The sequence below is a fragment of the Piliocolobus tephrosceles genome, chromosome 14 (genome assembly GCF_002776525.5).
Source record: "Piliocolobus tephrosceles isolate RC106 chromosome 14, ASM277652v3, whole genome shotgun sequence".
Lineage (NCBI taxonomy): Eukaryota > Metazoa > Chordata > Mammalia > Primates > Cercopithecidae > Piliocolobus > Piliocolobus tephrosceles.
The window spans coordinates 29,746,076-29,765,305 of NC_045447.1; the positions used below are offsets into that span (position 1 = coordinate 29,746,076).

The following is a 19,230-nucleotide window of genomic DNA, read 5'->3' on the forward strand; positions in this document are numbered from 1 at the left end:
GGCCAAGCACCAGTCAGGAAGCAGGAACATTCTGGAATATACTAGAACCTTCACCATGCCTGATCTTGATTTCTGACAAACAGTCTGTCTAGTGTTGCTCCTCAGAGTCCTCTATGAATGCTGCTTCTAGCTGTCATCAAAGCTGTTGTCTTTTAACCCGGGTTGTGTGAATCAGAAACACCCGGGAAGCTTTTGAACAGCTCAGATTCCTAGAGGCCACTCTTGTGTGTAGGATTCTGTTTCCATAGGTAGGGAGCAGAGCACAGGCAGGTTTGGTATTTACAAAGCATTGTGAGTGGTTCTGATGCCTACATCCTCCTGGTAAAAAAAAAAAAAAAAAAAAAAGATACCCCTCTTTTTTAAGCCAAGACATTTATTTTTTACCTGAGTAAACCCCATGCGTGTTATTTGCTGGCTTCTTTCTCATTTTTTGTTACCCCTCTAACCATTTGCAGTCCAGTGCCGGGATTTTTCTTGTTTCGTGTGTGCGCGTGCGCGCGCGCGCGCCTGTTTTGTGTTTTAAAAGAGTCTGCAGTTACACTGCATCAGGGGAAAAGAATCCCCAAGCAGTTTCTGACTAGAATCAGATGCAGACTTTTTGTTACAATCCATGGCAGCAGATCTGGAATCGGCTGGTGGAGCTGGCTGAGAGCCAGACCCCACGGCCCCACCCTGCCTGGGTTATTGGACATGTTGCATGTCCATGTGCCGTGTTCGGCTCTCTTCTCCAGCACCGAGGGGGGTTGTGGAGGCTGTCATTGGACCGTGCCGTGTATCATGTTTCATCTTACAAGTATCTTGCGAGTTCCCCACATGCACTCACCTTCCTAGCTAGGTTCTGGGATGTCTTACTGGAGACCCAAGAGGAGATGCTTCCACCAAAGTTCTCATTTGATTTGGACTCCTATTTTACAATACAAAACTCCATGCCGTGTGTGGGGTGGGGTTTGCAATGGGAAGCTGGGGATTGGGAGCGGCTGGGAAAGAGTTACCCTCTATTGACTTTTGTATATGTTCGTCAGGTACCTGTTTGTTTTACAACTCAGGCATGACATTCTTTCTGGAAAGTAAGTATGTTTTTGTTCTGACTCTTAACCCAGGATAGATCATAGTGTATTTCAAAATAATTCACTGTTTTAACTCTTTTACCCTTGTTCCCTTTTCAAAATTCAAAAAAAGTGCACCAGGCATTGTAAAGTGAGTCTAATACTTGTATCACTGTCATTATCATCCTATTTTAAATGATTACTATATGGCTTGAAGCATTTCCAAGACCATTTAATATCTTAAGTGATGTGTATTTGGGAATAACTCTCTCCCTGATCACATCACTGTCCCATTCATAATGGCTTTTGTCGTATTTGCAAGCAAGATACGTTATTAGTATGTATACACTTACAAGTATTTGGACAGTCAAAAAGTGTCATTCATCACCATCTGCATATAAGAAATGGAAAGAGGTTATGTTCTGATTCCAATAGAAAGTTTTAGACATCTCATCTCACTTCCTTTTCTCCTCTTAAAAATGGCTTTGAAATACTAGGCCTCTGGCAACACACAGTGATCATTGAGCACAAGAAGCATTGGCACTGAAGTGGTTGATTTCGCATGCAGTATTAATTTACCGTAAAGATAGGAGGTTTCAACAGGCATAGCTTTTATAACTGTGTCATTTTTCAGCATCTGTATTGAATATTTTCTATTACATGAAAAACTAAGGCTATATTGAGTCTAAAAAGTAACCCCTTCTATTGACAAGAATACATTCTGATTTTGAATATAATCTGAAGGAAATTTAAAATGTAATTTCCGAATTTGCAAACTCTCTATAGAATATGTGCTATAAAAACCTCAGTGAAATGTACTCCATAGACCAATAGAACAAGTAGATTGTACAGTGTATACATTTGCCTTATTCAGCCATGCAATACAGACCTTTGGTTGGTGTGTGTATTATGAGTGTGTGTACTTTTTTTTAAATCCTCTCTCTCTCCATACTGTGCTCCTCATACTAAAGGCTGTGTAACTCTAGAAATTGTCCTCGGTTTGGAAAAATATTAATGGCAACACCTTGCATTTGTATAGTACTATGTAGTTTACGTGCAGTTTAGCTTGCTTTGTACTTCAAAGCAGAATGGTGTTCGAGTCCCAATATTGCTCCCTTCCAGCTGGATGACCTGGGGCAAGAGCCCTTAACACTGAGTTCCTCATCTATAAAATGGGAGATGGGTCAGGGGAGCTCACTGGCAACACCCATCCTAAAGGTTTACAAACTTGATGCATTGACCAAATTGGATAATATAAATGAAAAGGCTTTGAAAACTATGACGTGCTATACCAATGTATGTCATTATTATTTTTCTAACCAAATTTGAAATATTACGTGTGAATGAGATCACTGAGTCTGCAGTAGTACTCCTCTATGGCTATGCCTTAGATAGACTTAGAATGCTGAATATATCCAGCCGTCCTGGCAGTATTCGATATAGTGTCTCTGTGTTTATTTTTAACGCTATGACCTTGTTTCAAGAAAGATTTGAAGGCAGCTTTAAAAGATGCAGATACTATATCAAGATAAAATAAATTTAAAATATGTTTAAATATAATAAGGCAAAGGGAACACTTTTCATTCTGTTTTCCAAACTTTTCCATTCTTGCCAAATTCAGTAAAATTGTACACGATTGATAGAAACTATATCTACGTTGGGTTATTTTGCCCTATGATGAGAATCGACTTTGGGAAATTTGTAGTGCAAATCCGCTTGTTGCATTCTTTAGTGTAGACAGCAAAAATGTAAACTAAGAATGCAAATCTAAATATCGCTACCTCTTGAAAAATGATTTTAATGACATTTTATATGGTTGTGAGTACTTAAGTTCCTATTTTGAATTAATTTCATTTTATTTTTTTCAAGATTGAAATGCCCTTATGAAACAGCTGTGGAGTTAGCTGCTCTCTGTCTACAAGGTACGTTAATCTTTAGTAGTAATTAGCATTTTAATGTTACTGCGTTTTATTTCAACAAATGAGTGTCCACAGTATACCAGGCCCAGAGCTTAGCTTTGGGGATATAAATGAATATGACATGGTCTCTGTCCCCAAGTGGCTTGCAGTCCAGTGAGGAAGGCAAGGAGTAACAAGACTGCAGTGCAGTTCCCTCAGGAACAGAGACGTGCAGGAGGTTTGGACAAGGAAGGCCCATTGTGGGGATGAGAAGACCATGAGTCAAGGAACCAAGGCACAAAAGTGCAGAGAGGTTAGCAGCAGTTGCATGGTGCTGCAGAGTGAAGTTCAAGAATTTGGACAGGTGGATGACCTCGGGCCCCATTTAAAGAGAAAGAATTTCATGCAGTCAGTAGTGACACCTTTGAAAGCTCTTAAGAGGCAGCAGGCCTGGCTGGATATGCACTTTAGAAAGGCCACGTTGGCTGTATGGGGAGAAGGGATTGGAGCAGGACCGAGACTGGGACTGGGAGCCCAGTGAGGAGGTGCTGCTGTAACAGAAGGGAAAGGAAACTGACTAGGGCAGGGGCTTGCACGCACATACACACACACACATACACACACACACACACACACACACACACACACACACACCAAGAAATAGCATTATAGCATTGGCAGTACGAGGAGAAGTAATTGGTGATTAGACTTAGGTGTTGAGGGAGGAGTTTGAGATGATTCTCAGGCTGGGGATGGATAGAGGTTAGAAGAGGTAAGCTTGCATTGGGCCTCTTGGCTAAGAGGTTCTAGAAGCTCCAGCAGGTTCTTGAGTACCTGAATCTGGCTCGCTCAGCGAGGTCAGGCTGGAAGCATTAATGTCAGGGCTGGCGGGGTGCAAAGGGTATTTTTGCATGTGAGTGGGAACTGGATGGTAAGAGGTCTGCCTGCATGATTGTCAGTGTTGGCCGTTTATCTGTGTGATGCCCTGGCGGTTTGTAGTGTCGGATGCAGAAGAAACACTTGCTAAAGTCTCTAGCACTAATTAAGAGAATACTAGTGTGTAACTGCACGTCGGGATTTCATTAGTACATCAGATAGACATATGTTGTGCACTCGTTTGCCAGTGTGTTCATCAGCTTCTACTGGATTATGGATTATGATATATTCATTCATCATTAGCAATTATTTATGAACACCATAATGAGAATTGACTTCTCACTTTTGTGTTTGGCCAGTTTTTAAAAGTGGAACTGAGAGGTTTTTTCAAATTATAAAATTAGTACATACTTATTACAAAATATCAGGACAGCAACCCACCAATCAGACAAGTAGAAGAAAGGAAAGAACCCACTGTTCTGCCAGCCACAGACAGAAACCAGAATTTCTGTCTGTGAGTTTTGAGTGGACTTTTGAAAATGTGATTCAATTTGATCAGTCATCTGCAAATTTTTGTATGTTTTTTTACTTGGTATTTTTAGTATGTGTATTTTGTCATGCTTACACTCATAAAGATGGTTTTTAATGACCGTAGGATGCTCCCATGACCTGAAACTTCTATTCCTCAGTCACCTTTTAATTCCTGTTGTCTTGAACTCCTGGCCTCAAGCGATCCTCCCACCTCAGCCTCCCAAAGCACCTGGAATTACAGGCATGAGCCACTGCACCCAGACTCTTAATTCTTATTATCTAATGGGGACTTGGCATGTAGTAGATGCTTGGTAAGTGCAGAGTGAGTTGAATGAATGAGATTGGAGAGATCTTCTCACCCCACCCCCGCCAAGAACTTTAAAGGCAGAGCCTTTAAACTGGTGGTAGAGTTGATGGTAATGTCATCTATAGCCATCTGTGCCAAATACAGGGCTTCCTATGTATTTTTCTGATATGACAGTGTTTATGGCAAGTGCTAATAATGACAGGCCTGGTTTGGAGAACATGGCAGTGGCCTCTGCACTCCGGCCACTCACCCACTTAGCAAGCGGCTTTCCTCTACCCTAGAGTTCCCGAGCTGCCAGAGGTCACACCATCAGGCTTGACAGCCCAGCAGTAGATGTCAGGGTGTCGTTAATGAGACAAAAGCATCTATGTCAGATGCAAGGCCATTAATATCCACTGGAAAGGTTTCCTCTTAAAGCCATTGGCACAATATTGCAAGCTTGTACGTTGTCCTGAAAGATCAGAGGATGAGGTGCACGTATTACCATCCCACCCCATTGTAATGAAGCCCTCACCATACTTAACAGAGTAGTGGAGAACCAAAACCTTGCCCCAGAGCTGAGACAGACACAAATAAGGTCAGTTCTCTGTGATCTTTCTTGGAGAAATTATCCATTTGAGCTGAAATCAAAATGTCAGTGTGATTTTAAGATACAATTGTTGGCTGGGCGCGGTGGCTCACACCTGTAATCCCAGCACTTTGGGAAGCCGAGGCGGGTGGATTACCTGAGGTCCAGAGTTCAAGACCAGCCTGGCCAACATGGCAAAACTCCGTCTCTACCAAAAATACAAAAATTAGCCATGCATGGTGGTGGACACCTGTAATCCCAACTACTTAGGAGGCTGAAGCAGTAGAATTGCTTGAACCCAGGAGGTGGAGGTTGCAGTGAGCCAAGATCGCACCACTGCACTCCAGCCTGGGTGACAGAGTGAGACTCCATCTCAAAAAAAAAAAAAAAAAAAGATACAATTATTATGTCAGAAAGAAATAAAAAGACTTGGCTGGGCATGGTGGCTCATGCCTGTAATCTCAGCACTTTTGGAGGCTGAGATGAGTGGATCGCTTGGGCCCAGGAGTTTGAGACCAGCTTGGGCAACATGGCAAAACCCCGTCTCTACAAAAAATAAAAAAATTAGCCAGGTATAGTGGTGTGCACCTATAATGCCAGCTACAGACTGAGCTGGGAGGATCACCTGAGCCAGGGGAGGTTGAGGTTCAAGATTGCAGAGAGCTGTGATCACGCCACTGCACTCCAGCCTGGGCAGCTAAGAGCCTTTCTCAAAAAGAAAAGGAAAGGAAAGGGAAACGGAAAGGACTGAAGACTTCGACCCAAGAGGAGTCTTGTTACTTTGTCCCTCCGTGCCCCCTCTTCCCAACCCGGTTCTGTGAGTAAATGCTATAGCCTGCTTTCCACTTCAACCACAGCTGAGCTAGCTCGTCTGGGACTCTAAGGATCACTAGAGCATCTCTGCAGGTTTGAATAAAAGGAAGGGTTGTGTTTCCTCCTGTGCTTGAGCCTTGAAGACATGTCTTGCTGTGGTTGTCCTCGGTGCCTCCTGAGTTGTGATACAGTGGCCCTGCGGGGAGGCTGTGCTCTTTTGGGAACTAAATTTGTAGTAGATTTAAAAATTAAACCAGGTAGAAGGAAAAGAAGGGAGAACTAATAGGCCACTCGTCTGTTGCACGCCTGTGCTCTTGTTTCATTCTTGTAACAATTCCCATTTTACAAATCAGGCACCGGAGACCCAGAGATGTTAAGTGACTTGCCTGCGGTCACACAGATAGAGTATGTTAGAATTGGGATCCAAGCCCTCTTGTGTCTGAGCTGTTTCCACCACCCTCCACGGCCTCCTAGAGCTGAGGCCTGGCTGCAGAGGTTGCGAACTGAGTGAAGTGTTAGTTGATGGGATCTGATGTGTGCAGCACAGGTTCTTAAAGTGTTTTCCAGGGTAGCCACATTAGCATTACATGGGGACTTGTTAGAAAAGCCAGTTCTCAGCCGGACGCGGTGGCTCAAGCCTGTAATCCCAGCACTTTGGGAGGCCGAGACGGGCGGATCACGAGATCAGGAGATCGAGATCATCCTGGCTAACACGGTGAAACCCCGTCTCTACTAAAAAATACAAAAAACTAGCCAGGCAAGGTGGCGGGCGCCTGTAGTCCCAGCTACTCGGGAGGCTGAGGCAGGAGAATGGCGTAAACCTGGGAGGCGGAGCTTACAGTGAGCTGAGATCCGGCCACTGCAGTCCAGCCTGGGCAACAGAGCGAGACTCCGTCTCAAAAAAACAGAAAAGCCAGTTCTCAGGCCTGGTTCCAGATCTAGGGATTCAAAAACTCTGGGGGCGGGGCCCAGTGATGTGCGTTTTAACCAGCTTGCCAGGTGATTCTGATGCGCACCCGAGTTCAAAAGCCACTATTATAGATCAGTGATTTTTCCAACAAATGTGCAGAGCCTTTAAACTGGCAGCCTGTGACCTGGGCATCTTGTTAAAAGGCAGGTTTTGCTTTCATAGGTCTCGGGTGGGGCCTCAGGGTCTGCGTTTTGGGCAAGCTCCCAGCGGATGGCAGTACTGTTGGTGTGTGGTCCACACTCGGTGTAGCCTTGTGTTAGAGGGAACGCTAGAGGATTCCTTTTCATTCTGGGATCTGCTTTCTGAGCTGCCGGGGGTCAAGGAGAGCGGGTTTTGTCATCATGCCCTGGATCAGGGGGCCACCTGTATCCTCAGGCCCTCCGTCCTGTGGGGGACTTGGCAAGGGCAGCACAAATTGGGCTTCTTGCTCGGATCCCTTGTGTGTCTGCTCCTCCCTCCTTTCTGCACAGCTGTCTCCCTCCCAGGTTCTGCCTGACTTTCCGCAGTTGCTCCTGCAGCCCTCGCACCCCTCCTCCCTGCCTCCCTCCCTCTCTCCCTCTCCCTCCCTTCCTAGTTTTCCCCTGGATGCTGCATGTGCTGAATTCTTGATTCATCCTCTCCAGCACTGCAGACCCTGAGGTGCTGCTCTGACCTACCCTTAACAAGAGCCTTGTTAAATGGATGTTTCTGGGCAGATCCTCATTCCCTGTGATTGCCTTTTATTGCAAATTCAGGGTTCTACCACTTCATGGGGAAAATGTAACTGGGGCCTCCCTGGGTGGGAACAACAGTGGAGAGAAAGACAGTAATAACTACGATGATGCTGTATCACCCAACAGGGAGGACATTAGAATGCTTCTAGAATTTTGAGTGTACATACGACTACCCAAGTGAGAGTTAAGTCTTCCCGAAAGGAGAGAGTTATACATTAGCGGGGGGACCTGTGCTTTAAAATCATGCAAAATGCCTTTGGACCTGGTTGCAGCAATAACTGAAAGCATTCAATGTCTCCTGTTTTTCTCCCTTTTATGAAACTTACAGCGGAGCTTGGGGAGTGCGAGCTTCCAGAACACACACCAGAGCTTGTGTCTGAGTTTCGGTTCATTCCAAATCAGACAGAAGCGATGGAATATGATATCTTCCAGAGATGGAAAGAGTGCAGGTACCTTGATACAACCGTCTAGCATTTTGATATGTCTATTTTGTCATAAATAAGTGTTGGTTATACTCCTTTATCTACCAGTAGAATTGCTCTATTGATGGCCATAAAACTGTAGCTCCAACTCTTCTCTCCTTGTGTCAGTCCTGTTTTTCTAAAGGCCCACATCTTGTCCTTTTTATTGTTGAGAGAGCCTCGCTCTGTTGCCCAGGCCAGAGTGCAGTGGCACTATCTTGGCTCACTGAATCCTTGACCTCCTGCCTCAGCCTCCCGAGCAGCGGGGATTATAGGCATACCCCACCATGCCTGGCTCATTTTTCTATTTTTTGTAGAGATGAAGTTTCACCATGTTGTCCAGGCTGGTCTCAAACTCCTGAGCTCAAGTGATCTTCCACCTCAGCCTCCCAAAGTGTTAGGATTACAGGCACGAGCCACCGCACCTGGCTAGCTGTCTCTCAAGAGATGTGCAGCAAGAACCAAACCACACTCCTTTTCTCTCTCTGCAAACAGAGCCTGGTTCTGACTTGTTTATTGCAGCCAGAGGAGCCACCGCTGTCTTAGTGACACCCCAAGGCATCCCAGACACTCTCACATACTTGCATCTCTGGGACCTCAGGGCCTGAACCTTCTGAAACAAGCACTTTAGAAATACACCCTGTCGTATAGGAACATACACATTTGAGACCATGTGTTGTACAGTGTTACATTTCAGGAAACGTGGTCATCATACCTAAATCCAGCAGTGTCGTTTATCCCTTTTGTTTTTTCCCTCCATTCCCCTGCAGGCACCACTTTCATGCCTGCACTACCAACTCCACCCCTCACTCACGGGTTTCCTAGATGTTAACCGTTCCTCCCTCCCATCCCATCTTCCCCAAACACTGCCTCTTCCAGGTCACCCTTGAACTCTGGAGCTTAGCGTGACTTTCTCTTGTCTCTCAGTCATTCTGAAAAGCTCCTGTGACTATTTAAGTGGAAGGTGGCATTAGTCCATTCTCATTGTGTAACACTGAAGCAATGTAAATGTCTGTGGGTATGGCACACCCCACCCACACACTTACACATCCACTGTCCTCCCTGCAGGAAGCCATCATTGGCAGTCTGTAGTCTTTTCCTTTTGCATTTACATATACAACATTGTTTCATTGTTTCCTTAAGTGATCATGTTGTAAGCACTGTTCTGTGCTTCTTTTCTTTCTTTCTTTCTTTTTTTTTTTTTGAGATGAAGTTTCACTCCTTTTGCCCAGGCAGGAGTGCAGTGACACGATCTTGGATCTCGGCTCACTGCAACCTCTGCCTCCCAGGTTTAAATGATTCTCCTGCCTCAGCCTCCCAAGTAGCTGGGATTACAGGCACGCACCACCACGCCCGGCTAATTCTGTATTTTTAGCAGAGGTGGAGTTTCACCATGTTGGTCAGGCTGGTCTCGAACTCCTGACCTCAAGTGATCCACCCACTTTGGCCTCCCAAAGTGCTGGGATTACAGGTGTGAGCCACTGTGCCCGGCCTGTTCTGTGGTCTTTCTAGTCAATTAACAGTAAGTTCTTGGGAATCTTTTTGTATTACTATAATTTGGTGTCCCTCATTGCTTTAATTGCTGCATAACGTTCCATAGTAAGGCCGTGCCCTTCAGAATCCTGTGGGCTTACAAGTTGCAGTTTACATGTATTTCCATTGGTTTTTCTAAGGGGAAAGAGCCCTGCCCAGGCGGAACTCTCCTATCTGAATAAAGCGAAGTGGCTGGAAATGTATGGGGTAGACATGCACGTTGTCAGGGTAAGAACTGTGTGCGTTGAAGTACTTTGGTTTTACAGTTACTGAAAAATGTATGAACATTATGCAAATAAAATAACTTGTGGTGAGGCAACTGTTTTTGCATTTTGCATTCTGCTGTCTGACGACCTGTTAGAACCCTCTACCGACTGTCACTTCATTTGTTTGTAGGGAAGAGATGGCTGTGAATATTCTCTTGGACTGACCCCGACAGGCATATTAATCTTTGAAGGAGCTAACAAAATAGGCTTATTCTTTTGGTAATTTAGTTTTGTCTAATATTAAAAATGTCTTTTCCTATTTTGTGGTGGAATTCTATGTGATGGATGATTATTGAGGGGTATCTGCAACACCCAGATTCATCCTCAGAGCACGTGGTGCTGCTGTTGTGGGTCTGTGGCAGTTGCACTGAAACTTCTGGATAATCATACTTGAATGAATGTTGTTTTTTTTTTTTTTCAGTCTGAGCTTTAAAAGTAGAAAGGAAACTGCTATTTGATGTGTAGATGGTTTTACTGCAGATTGTGCTTTTAAAATGCTTTGTCTCTGACTAGGCCTAAAATTACCAAAATGGATTTTAAAAAGAGCAAACTGACACTTGTGGTGGTCGAGGATGATGATCAGGTAGGCCTTGCGCCCGTTTCTTCCCCTTTGCTGTGAAAATCCTGCGTCAGTGTTGCAAACAGCCACTCGAGGCCCTTGTGCTTCCTCTTTAAGGGACGTGAGCAAGAGCACACGTTTGTGTTCCGGTTAGACAGTGCCAGGACCTGCAAACACCTTTGGAAGTGTGCGGTTGAGCACCACGCGTTCTTCCGACTGCGGACGCCAGGAAACAGCAAATCCAATAGATCCGACTTTATCAGGCTGGGCTCTCGCTTCAGATTCAGGTAGGGAGCCGTTTCTGCAATACGGATCACGTCTTCTGAAGGAGGGCAATTGTGATTTCTTTCTTGTGTGTGAGTAGAGTGATGAATTTGTGTCCAGAAGCTTAGGTTGTATGTCCCGTCCCCACTTTTCTTAAGGTGAGTCACTGAAGCTCTTTTGATCCTCGTTGATAAAATGGAGCTAATAACAAAATTGTTAATAACTGACATTTAGCCAGAGCTGTGCTGTTCAGTACAGTAGCCACTAGCCACATGTGGCAATTTAAGTTAATGAATATGAAATAAATTTTACAATGTAATTCTTCAATATCGCTAGTCATATTTCAAGTGGCCAAGAAGCCACATGTGGCTAGTGGCTGCCATATTAGACAGTATCGACACAGGACACAGGATCATTGTGAAGAGTTCTGTTGGCCAGCACTCTGCCAGAACTGTTCATATACCCTTAATAAGGTAGGTTGATTATCCCCATTTTACAGGTAAGGAAACCAGGGCCAGAGCTATTACGCTTAAAGTCACACATAGCCAGGAAGTGGTAGAGCCGAGATTCAACCCCGTGAACTCTGGCTGCTAAATTTCTAACTGCTACTGTATTGCCTTTTGCATGCCAGTGTCCAGAAATTTGGGATGGTTAAGAATGAGAGCACATATCAATGTGTGTGCATGTAACCCCGGGTAGGGTGAGTAGATACTTGAATCTGAAAAGAGCCTGCAAACATCGAGAGCTTATTCTGATATATTTTTGCTTATCATCCTAAGACCATTTTTCTCAGAGTGTATGAAAACTTTCTTGGTGTTAAAAATGAGAACAGCAACCTCATCTGAGACATTTGCAGTCAGAATCTATGGGTATGCGTGTGTGTGTATGTGTAAGGCCCGGCAATATGCATTTAAAATGCACTCCCAGGGTTTTTGAAGCCCATTTACATTTGAGAATCGCAGCTACGATATCTAAAACTTCACATGGTTTCATAACCTCTACCCACACATGGCACATCCCTGAACTCTATTTAAATGTCAAAAGATTTGCTCATTTCAAGTATTTCTACTGTGCAAGGAAATGGCTACGAACTTCTGTTTAAAGAATTATTTTGTTTTAAATACTCCAAGGGGTCGGGGGTGGGGTCGGTGGGGGTCAGTGGTGGGAAGACCAAGCTCTTTTTGAGAAACAGTCAAATCCCAGGGTCCTGTGGAGGATGCAGAGGTTACCGGAGACCCTCTGCAGGATGCTGGTGTCTACTCAGGGTGGAGTGGGGCAGGAAGGCCAAGTCAGTGCAGTTGCCAAGGCAGGCTTTTCTCTCCTGGGAGGAAGCTGCCCCAGGCTTAGTCCCAGACCATGTTCCTTTCTGCTCGTCTAGAAGTGTAAGAAGGAAGGGAGTTTGGAGAAGAAGAGGTTGTCCCTTAGAGGCACGCAGAGCAGGTGACAAATGGTGACTAAGAGCAACTGGAATGAAGCAGTTGAGGGGTAGATCAGATGAAACCAGCAGCCTCCTGGAATCTGCAGCCGGGCATCACATTGGTTGAGACCCAGAAAGCCTCAGTGAAATCAGTAATGTTTGCCTTGGCAAAGCCTAGTTAAGTGGGTATTGATAACAGTCTTTTAAAACATGGGTTAAATGTCTATGCAGTGTGTTCCGTGAAAAGTTGTTTTATGTGAAAATCGATGTTCTCTTAATGAGATGTTTCAAACCTGCTTGGTTTGTGCAGCCAAGTGGCTGATACCTAAATTGCAGGTTTTGTCCTTTGGTGGAAATATCTGGCCCTGGACTGTAGCCTGGACTTGGCAAAGGAGATTTTATTTCCAAATGGAAGGCTAAACTTTGTGTTTCTTTACCCAAGTGAGTTCAGGCTAAGTTGAAACGTACATTGGAGCTCTTGGAAATAAAAGTGCACTTTCAAAAACATGTAATGTACTGAGATTCTGATATTGATAACACACAAGGAAATATTTACTTCCCAGTGGGCGGACAGAATATCAAGCTACACATGGCTCCAGGTTACGAAGAACCAGCACCTTTGAGAGGAAGCCTAGTAAACGTTATCCATCCCGGAGACATTCAACGTTCAAAGGTTGTGTGTTTTTCATTCTGCCTTGGAATTTTACATTATGCTTGAGTCATTTAAGCCCTCAAGGAGCTTGGTCAAGCAGCTTATGAAGAAAGTTCCCGCAGTTCTCCAGCCTGGAGCTTTTGGAAAAATAATCTCAGTGGTGTTCTTTTAATGGGACCTGGCCACTTCTGCCATCCCTCTGTCATTAGTGTTTCCCTCGGATGTGTTCATTTATTTCTTCCCTTTCTCCATATTTCTTCCCATGTGCCTCTTAGCTTCTTTTAGACCTGGGCTCAAGCCCCGGGACCTCAGGAATATCACAGAGAAACACCTTTCTTGCCTATAGAAGATACTATATCTCCACCATCTTGCAATTTTAAGTGCGGACATCAGGCCCATGCTAACTGGAATTCTGACCACGTACAAGTAGATGAAGAACTTTTAGATGCTTGACTCAAGTCCCATAGTCAGTCCAAACTTTCCTCACACTTAAATGTAGCCAGGCCCTAGAATGCCCGCCCTCTTCCCGTTTCCAAGCCCTCTGAACCTTGTCTATCAGTTACAGCTGAGGCCTCATACCTGTATGAGACCTGGACATACCTGTATGAGACCTGGAGCACAGGACAACTCAGTCAGTGAATGAGCAAGCCAGGCTCATTTCTGTTGGATCGCAGCCTCCAGATCCCATCTCATAGCTCTTCTTTTTCTACACTAGATTGCTTCCCCACTTAGGATGCCCAGTTAGCACTCAGTGTTGGCTGTTTTATGGCAGAGCCTCTGCACTCCCAGCCTCCTGGCCCCTCCTGTATATGATTTCCTTGTGGCCACTCCATGCATTTTTCTTGGCTCTGGACTTAGTGGGCCTCCATAGGACCTGGTACCTCTACTTGTTCCCTTCTAGAGTCTGTAACTGTGTTCCCCACCATTCTTTCCTTTATGAACCACCAGCGCAATAGCATGACTACCTGAAATTCTTCTTCACTCCCAGCTGCTTTAGTGGAGGAAAAATGCCCACAGCACAGGAAATAGTCCTGCCATTCGAGAGAGGCCAGGGGATGGGAGCGTGTGCAGAGAAGGGCGATGGGTTGATGAAGGGTGGCCACAGTGCCCAGGAGGAAGGGGCCAGAACACTCTCTATTCCGTTCCGTGAGGAGGACCATGCTTGTGTGTGTAGTCCACTAGGTCAGAGTTATCCAGAAATAGCCCAGTGTAAGGAACAATTTTCCAAAGATCAAAAGAGCTATCTCAAGATAGCAGTGTGCTCCCAGCCCCTACAGGTGTATACAGCACAAAGGGAGGGACCCCCTGGTGTGGCTCTCACAGAGGGAAGTGGACATCCTGTGGCTTGACCCCACCAGATGGCTTTAGAGATCTTCTGGGTCCCAGGGTCTGTGATTCTCTTCCCGGTGCCTCTTTTCTGTCCCTTATTTCACTGACTTTTTTCCAGCCAGAGTTCTAGCATCTTCTTTGTGAGGCTTTTAATGATTTCCCCTGCCACATATATCCTTTTAAAAACAAAATGGAGTGTAATAGGCTAAGCTGTACCTCATCCCCCAGGCTCTGTCCACGCAGACCCTCACGGCCGCCCCGAGGCCCCTCAATCCAGACCCACGCTTGTATTTCATCCCTGATCACCGTGTGCTGTTTTCCTTTCACCCTCTTCTCTGTATCTGCCTTTCTCTGTCTCTAGACTGGGAACTTCTTGAGAGCAAAGATGTGTCTCTTTGTCCCTGCCTCCCAGAGCGTCCAGCCCTGGGAACCTGCTGAGTGGATGGTTACTGAGTGAATCAGAGGGAGTCATAGTTTACTCTCCCTGAGGAAAGGAGAAGTAGCCACCGTGCAATTCTGCCTGGGTTGGGGTTGGAACGGCTCTGTGATGGTAGAAGTCTCACGTGGCCATTATCTGTCATTGCATGGTGAAAGTGATAAAGTTCTCTAAGATGTCGTAACTTTCTGTTTTTCTTTTACAGCAAGCAACCCAGTGATAGCAGCCCAGCTCTGGTGAGTGTCCCTGAGCTCTAGAGCACAGCTCTCCTCTCTAAGGATCGTATTTATTTACAATGTTGACTTTTTCCTTACTACAGTGAAATCAGAAAGTACGTCATCTGGTAATTTTTTTTCCCCCTTTTTCTGCTGCCTGGCTATTCCATGCTCGTGGCTTTCAATAAGTACACAATATAATGTTCCAAGACAGTTTGGTTTTTTTGGAAAACACAGCTGCTTTGTTTGAGTAGCTGCGAGCTTTATGAGAACAGTGGGTGGGAAAGGTAGAGGCCTGTGCACAGCACCCTGTGCTCATGGCGTGGCAGGCAGTGCTGGGAGAGGAAGGCCGTGCTCGTGAGCTAAAGCTGGACGAGAGCAGATGCTAGATTTGCTCAGTGACGTGCAGGTTTTACATCATAGAAGACATTAAACACCTTTACTGAAATTCCTACAGGAAAAGGAACTTATCACAAGAGTGAAAATTGCCAGCACAGGATTCAGCAAACATTTTCTGTAAAGGGCCAGGTAGTCCATATTTGAGACTTTGCAGGCTCTGCTGTCTCTTTCACAGCTACTCAGCTCTGCTGTTGTAGCTAGAGAGCCACCGTGGAAATATGTAAATGAGCGAACGTGACTGCATTCTAATAAAACTTTACTTATAAATATCAGTGGGCCGGATTTGGCCCAAGGGGTGTAGTTTTTGCAGGCCTCTTCCTTGGCACAGGTGTCCAGGGTCTTGCCTGTATAGTAGAATGATCTGGTGAGCTATAATTATCTGAAACATCCTCCCCAGCCACACCTCAGGCTTATTGAATCAGTCTCTCAGGGTGGGACTCATATAGCTTGTTTTTAAAGCTGCCCAGGTGAGTCTGCCCGGCATATACCTCTCTTGCTCTCTCTGAAACAACTGCTTCTCTTATATGAGTTTTGGCTTGTTAAATAGACAAGCTGTCATGTGAGAGAACCACAGACTTGCGTTGTTTGGACCTTTGGTCTGAACTTCAGCCACTGGTAGGTAGCCCAGGTTCGTTACCCTCTCAGTCATCCCAGGCACAGGTCTCAAGGCAGCTGGAAGGGTGGTCTTTGAGATGGACACAGCTTGACTGTGCCGTGCACTGTTAGGACAGTTGGCAGAACGTGGCACGGGGTGGAGCGGGTTGCAGATACCCCTGTTAGCGAGGAGAGCCCTGGCTGGGGCATCAGGAGCCCTCCCTCTAGGTACTAGCTGTGTTCCAACCCAGCTCTGGAGACAGGCCTTCCTACTTCTGGGCCTCTGTCTTCTTTTTTGCAAATGAGGAGGCTGGGTTTTTCCAAACTGTTTTCAGTGTTTTTCCAAACTGTTTTACCCTCTGATTTTCACCCTCTAGAAGAAACCTGATGTCAAAGCCCAACATACAGAACAGACAAATGTGGAGGTCCACTGGATGAGCTGAGTGGGGAGGGAGAGACCAGTTTCTGCCTGCTCTTCTGCCACTCCTCCCACCCCGTAGCTCCAGGGCACCTTCGAGGAACCCAGGGTTCTAGAGAACACAGCTGGTCCCTCATATGACACAGCCAGAAACTCAAACTCACATCTCTGATTCCAAATCCTACTTTCAGTGTCGTTCTGCCTTTTGTCTCTGGGTTTTGTTCTCAGCATCTGATGAAGGGGCTCGGGGTCCTGTTGAACTGCTCTTTGTCGCCCCCTGCCCTGGAGGGTGGGAGGAGGTTGCAGTATTCTGGATGGGTTAAGTTGTAGGTCGCTAGATTCACCCCTTTTCTGGGATCCTTCTGGCAGATAGTATGCCAAATGGTATCTGTACCTTTCTTAGCCTGTCGGGGTGTCTTCCTTTTAATTCTCTGGGGCTTGTAAGTTACAGCCCCAATTTCTTTCCTTTGCTGTCTAAAGTGGTGATTGTTTTGCTTGTTTCTCCCTAATAAAATTACATTTTCCTCCTAGCATCTAGTGGAGATTATATATTGGGAACCAAAACAAACTTAAAAAAAAAAATTCTGCCAAAAAAAAAAAAAAGCCCTGGTAAATATACCCTTTAGGAACAAATGAGCTAATAACTGCTGTTCACAGCTGTTCAATTGCTCTTCACAGCCTGTGGGATCCTGGAGTGAGTAGGATTGCTATGGGAGCCGTGGATGAAATTGTGCTCTGGGCTCCAGAGGTACTACTAGAAAAATAGCACCTTGCAGAACACTTAACTTACCTGATGAAGTCCAGCTGGAGGTGATCTGGCCCAGAGCCTAGATCTGTATACTGGTCCTCCTCGAAAACCGGAGCACAGAACCATTTAGACCCCAAGCAAGACTTATAATGATGATCTGTTTGCCTCTCAGTGTTGGAGAAGCCAGCAATAACACTTGATTTCAAGCACACCTCCTGGCAATAATGGCTGCCTCCTCTGTCCATATGTATATATATATACACATTTAAGATCATATCAGCCTTTCGCTGTGGCTCATGCCTATAATCCCAGCACTTTGGGAGGCTGAGGCTGGAGGATTGCTTGAGCCCAGGAATTCAGGACCAGCCTGGGTAACATGTGAGATCCCATGTCTTAAAACAAACAAACAAAAAGATTCAATCGAAATAGGATCATGCATGAGGAGCCCTGAGCCTTTTCTCAGTCCCTCTAAGAGCCAAGTTGGTTTAGCAGAAAGAAGACAGGCTTTAGGATTCTGCAGATGTTGATTCTAGCCCTGGCTCCCACTGACCAGCCAGGCGACCCTGAGCAGGTTTCCCAGCTCTCTATTAGGCAACCGTTCCTTTATCTGTAAAATGAGGTGGTCACATTTGTTGACCTCATAGCCTAGTTGTGTGAATTAAATAATAACAGATGTGAAGTTCCCAGTACAGAGTCTTGTTTGGAGAGAACATTCCAAAGTGGTGGCCAGATTGTTGGCAGTGTTTTAATAGCAAGGGGACCCACTTGTGGCTCCCACCACAGTACCCAGTGAGAGATGCTCAGGAGGGACTTGTGCCTCCCCCTGCAGTGGGAAGAAGCTCTGCACATCACTGGAGCTTCTGGTGCCAGTGTTGTGGGATGTCCCAGCAATGCCAGGGCAGGCCTGAAATGGAAGTGAAATTACTTGGTTTGCCCCACTGAAACAGGACCTCTTTTTTGCCACCAAAATAGGACATCGAGGCTGCATTCTGGAATATTTCCTACTGTTTCTGTTTGTGAGCTCTAAAGGGATGAGTGAAAGTGGCTGTCTATGATTTTCCTTGTTATATGTTCTTTTAAACAGCCAATATATTTTTTAAAAAGTCATTATGTGGATGCTTCTATTAGAGTATATGGCACATAGCAATAGTTCATGATTGTTGACTAAATCAGTAATAATGCCACTTTACAACCTAAGGTATTTTTCTTTTTTTTTTTTTTTCTGTTTTTTTAGCTCTAAAACAAATCCAGAAGTCCATAATTACCAGGTAAGAAACTGCTTTTAAATGTTTTCTTTAAATAAGGAAAATTTTTAAAATAAAATAAAACAAACAAAAAAAAGGTTTTCGTGAAGTTTCTACATTTTCTTTAATGAACAGTCATCATATTTATAATCAGATTTTGAGGAAATAATAACAATGTTTGTTTTTTTGAGAAAATGGTAAGAGGAGAGCCCTTTCCTTCTGACCCCTGCCGCTTCTCGGTCATCTGAACTGCCTGTTTTTCTTAACCTTGTCAACTGGCAAGCATCAGGGACCTATGTTGAAGTTTCTGGGTGGCCAGACACAGCCCCTTAGTGGCGTTCCAGTGAAGCAGCTTTTTGTCAAAACGTGTTTTAGGCCTCGGGAACATGAGTCCCTTGAAATGTGCGTTCAGGAAAGGATGTTTTGGTCAAGTGTTTGGGAAATGTTGCATCTTTCATTCCCCTTCTTGGATTTTACAGTGTCCACTGAGGTGTGAAAGTACTGAGAAATCCTGCAAGAAAGACAGGTTTTATTTTTTTTAAATTTATTATTTCCCCAAATTATTTGCGAATTGCTCCCCTCTCACACCCCGATAAAAAAAAAAAAAAAAAAAAAGAAAACTAGTCTTGAGCTGGCACAGTGGTGTACATCTGTAGTGCCAGCTATTTGGGGAGGCTAAGGCAAGAAGATCACTTGAGCCCGCGAATTCGAGGCTGCAGTGAGCTATTATCATACACCACTGCACTTCAGCCCAGACGACACAGTGAGAACTCATCTATTTAAAAAGACAAACACTAGTCTCAGCCCCTTCATATCTTTTTAAAAAAACACTGGCCTCAGCCTCTCCCATTTTTTTGGTGGTGGTGAACTCATTAACACGAATAGTCCGTGGTTTCTAGAACCTTCTTTGTAAAGCACTGTGCTAGGCCCATCGCCTGCAAGAAGGAGCGCAGGTACGTTTCCATGGCTGGCA

General features: G+C 45.0%; 1 protein-coding gene across 1 annotated transcript in view; it reads left to right on the plus strand.

Annotated features, from left to right (window-relative positions):
- EPB41L4B (erythrocyte membrane protein band 4.1 like 4B) overlaps nt 1–19,230 on the plus strand; it is a 152,446-nt gene that overhangs the window by 55,705 nt on the left and 77,511 nt on the right. Inside the window, 10 exon segments of the mRNA XM_026456265.1 lie at nt 1,023–1,067; nt 2,916–2,968; nt 8,051–8,171; nt 9,857–9,944; nt 10,113–10,201; nt 10,496–10,565; nt 10,659–10,828; nt 12,786–12,895; nt 14,845–14,875; nt 18,248–18,281. Of these exon segments, the coding sequence (XP_026312050.1) occupies nt 1,023–1,067; nt 2,916–2,968; nt 8,051–8,171; nt 9,857–9,944; nt 10,113–10,201; nt 10,496–10,565; nt 10,659–10,828; nt 12,786–12,895; nt 14,845–14,875; nt 18,248–18,281 (811 nt within the window).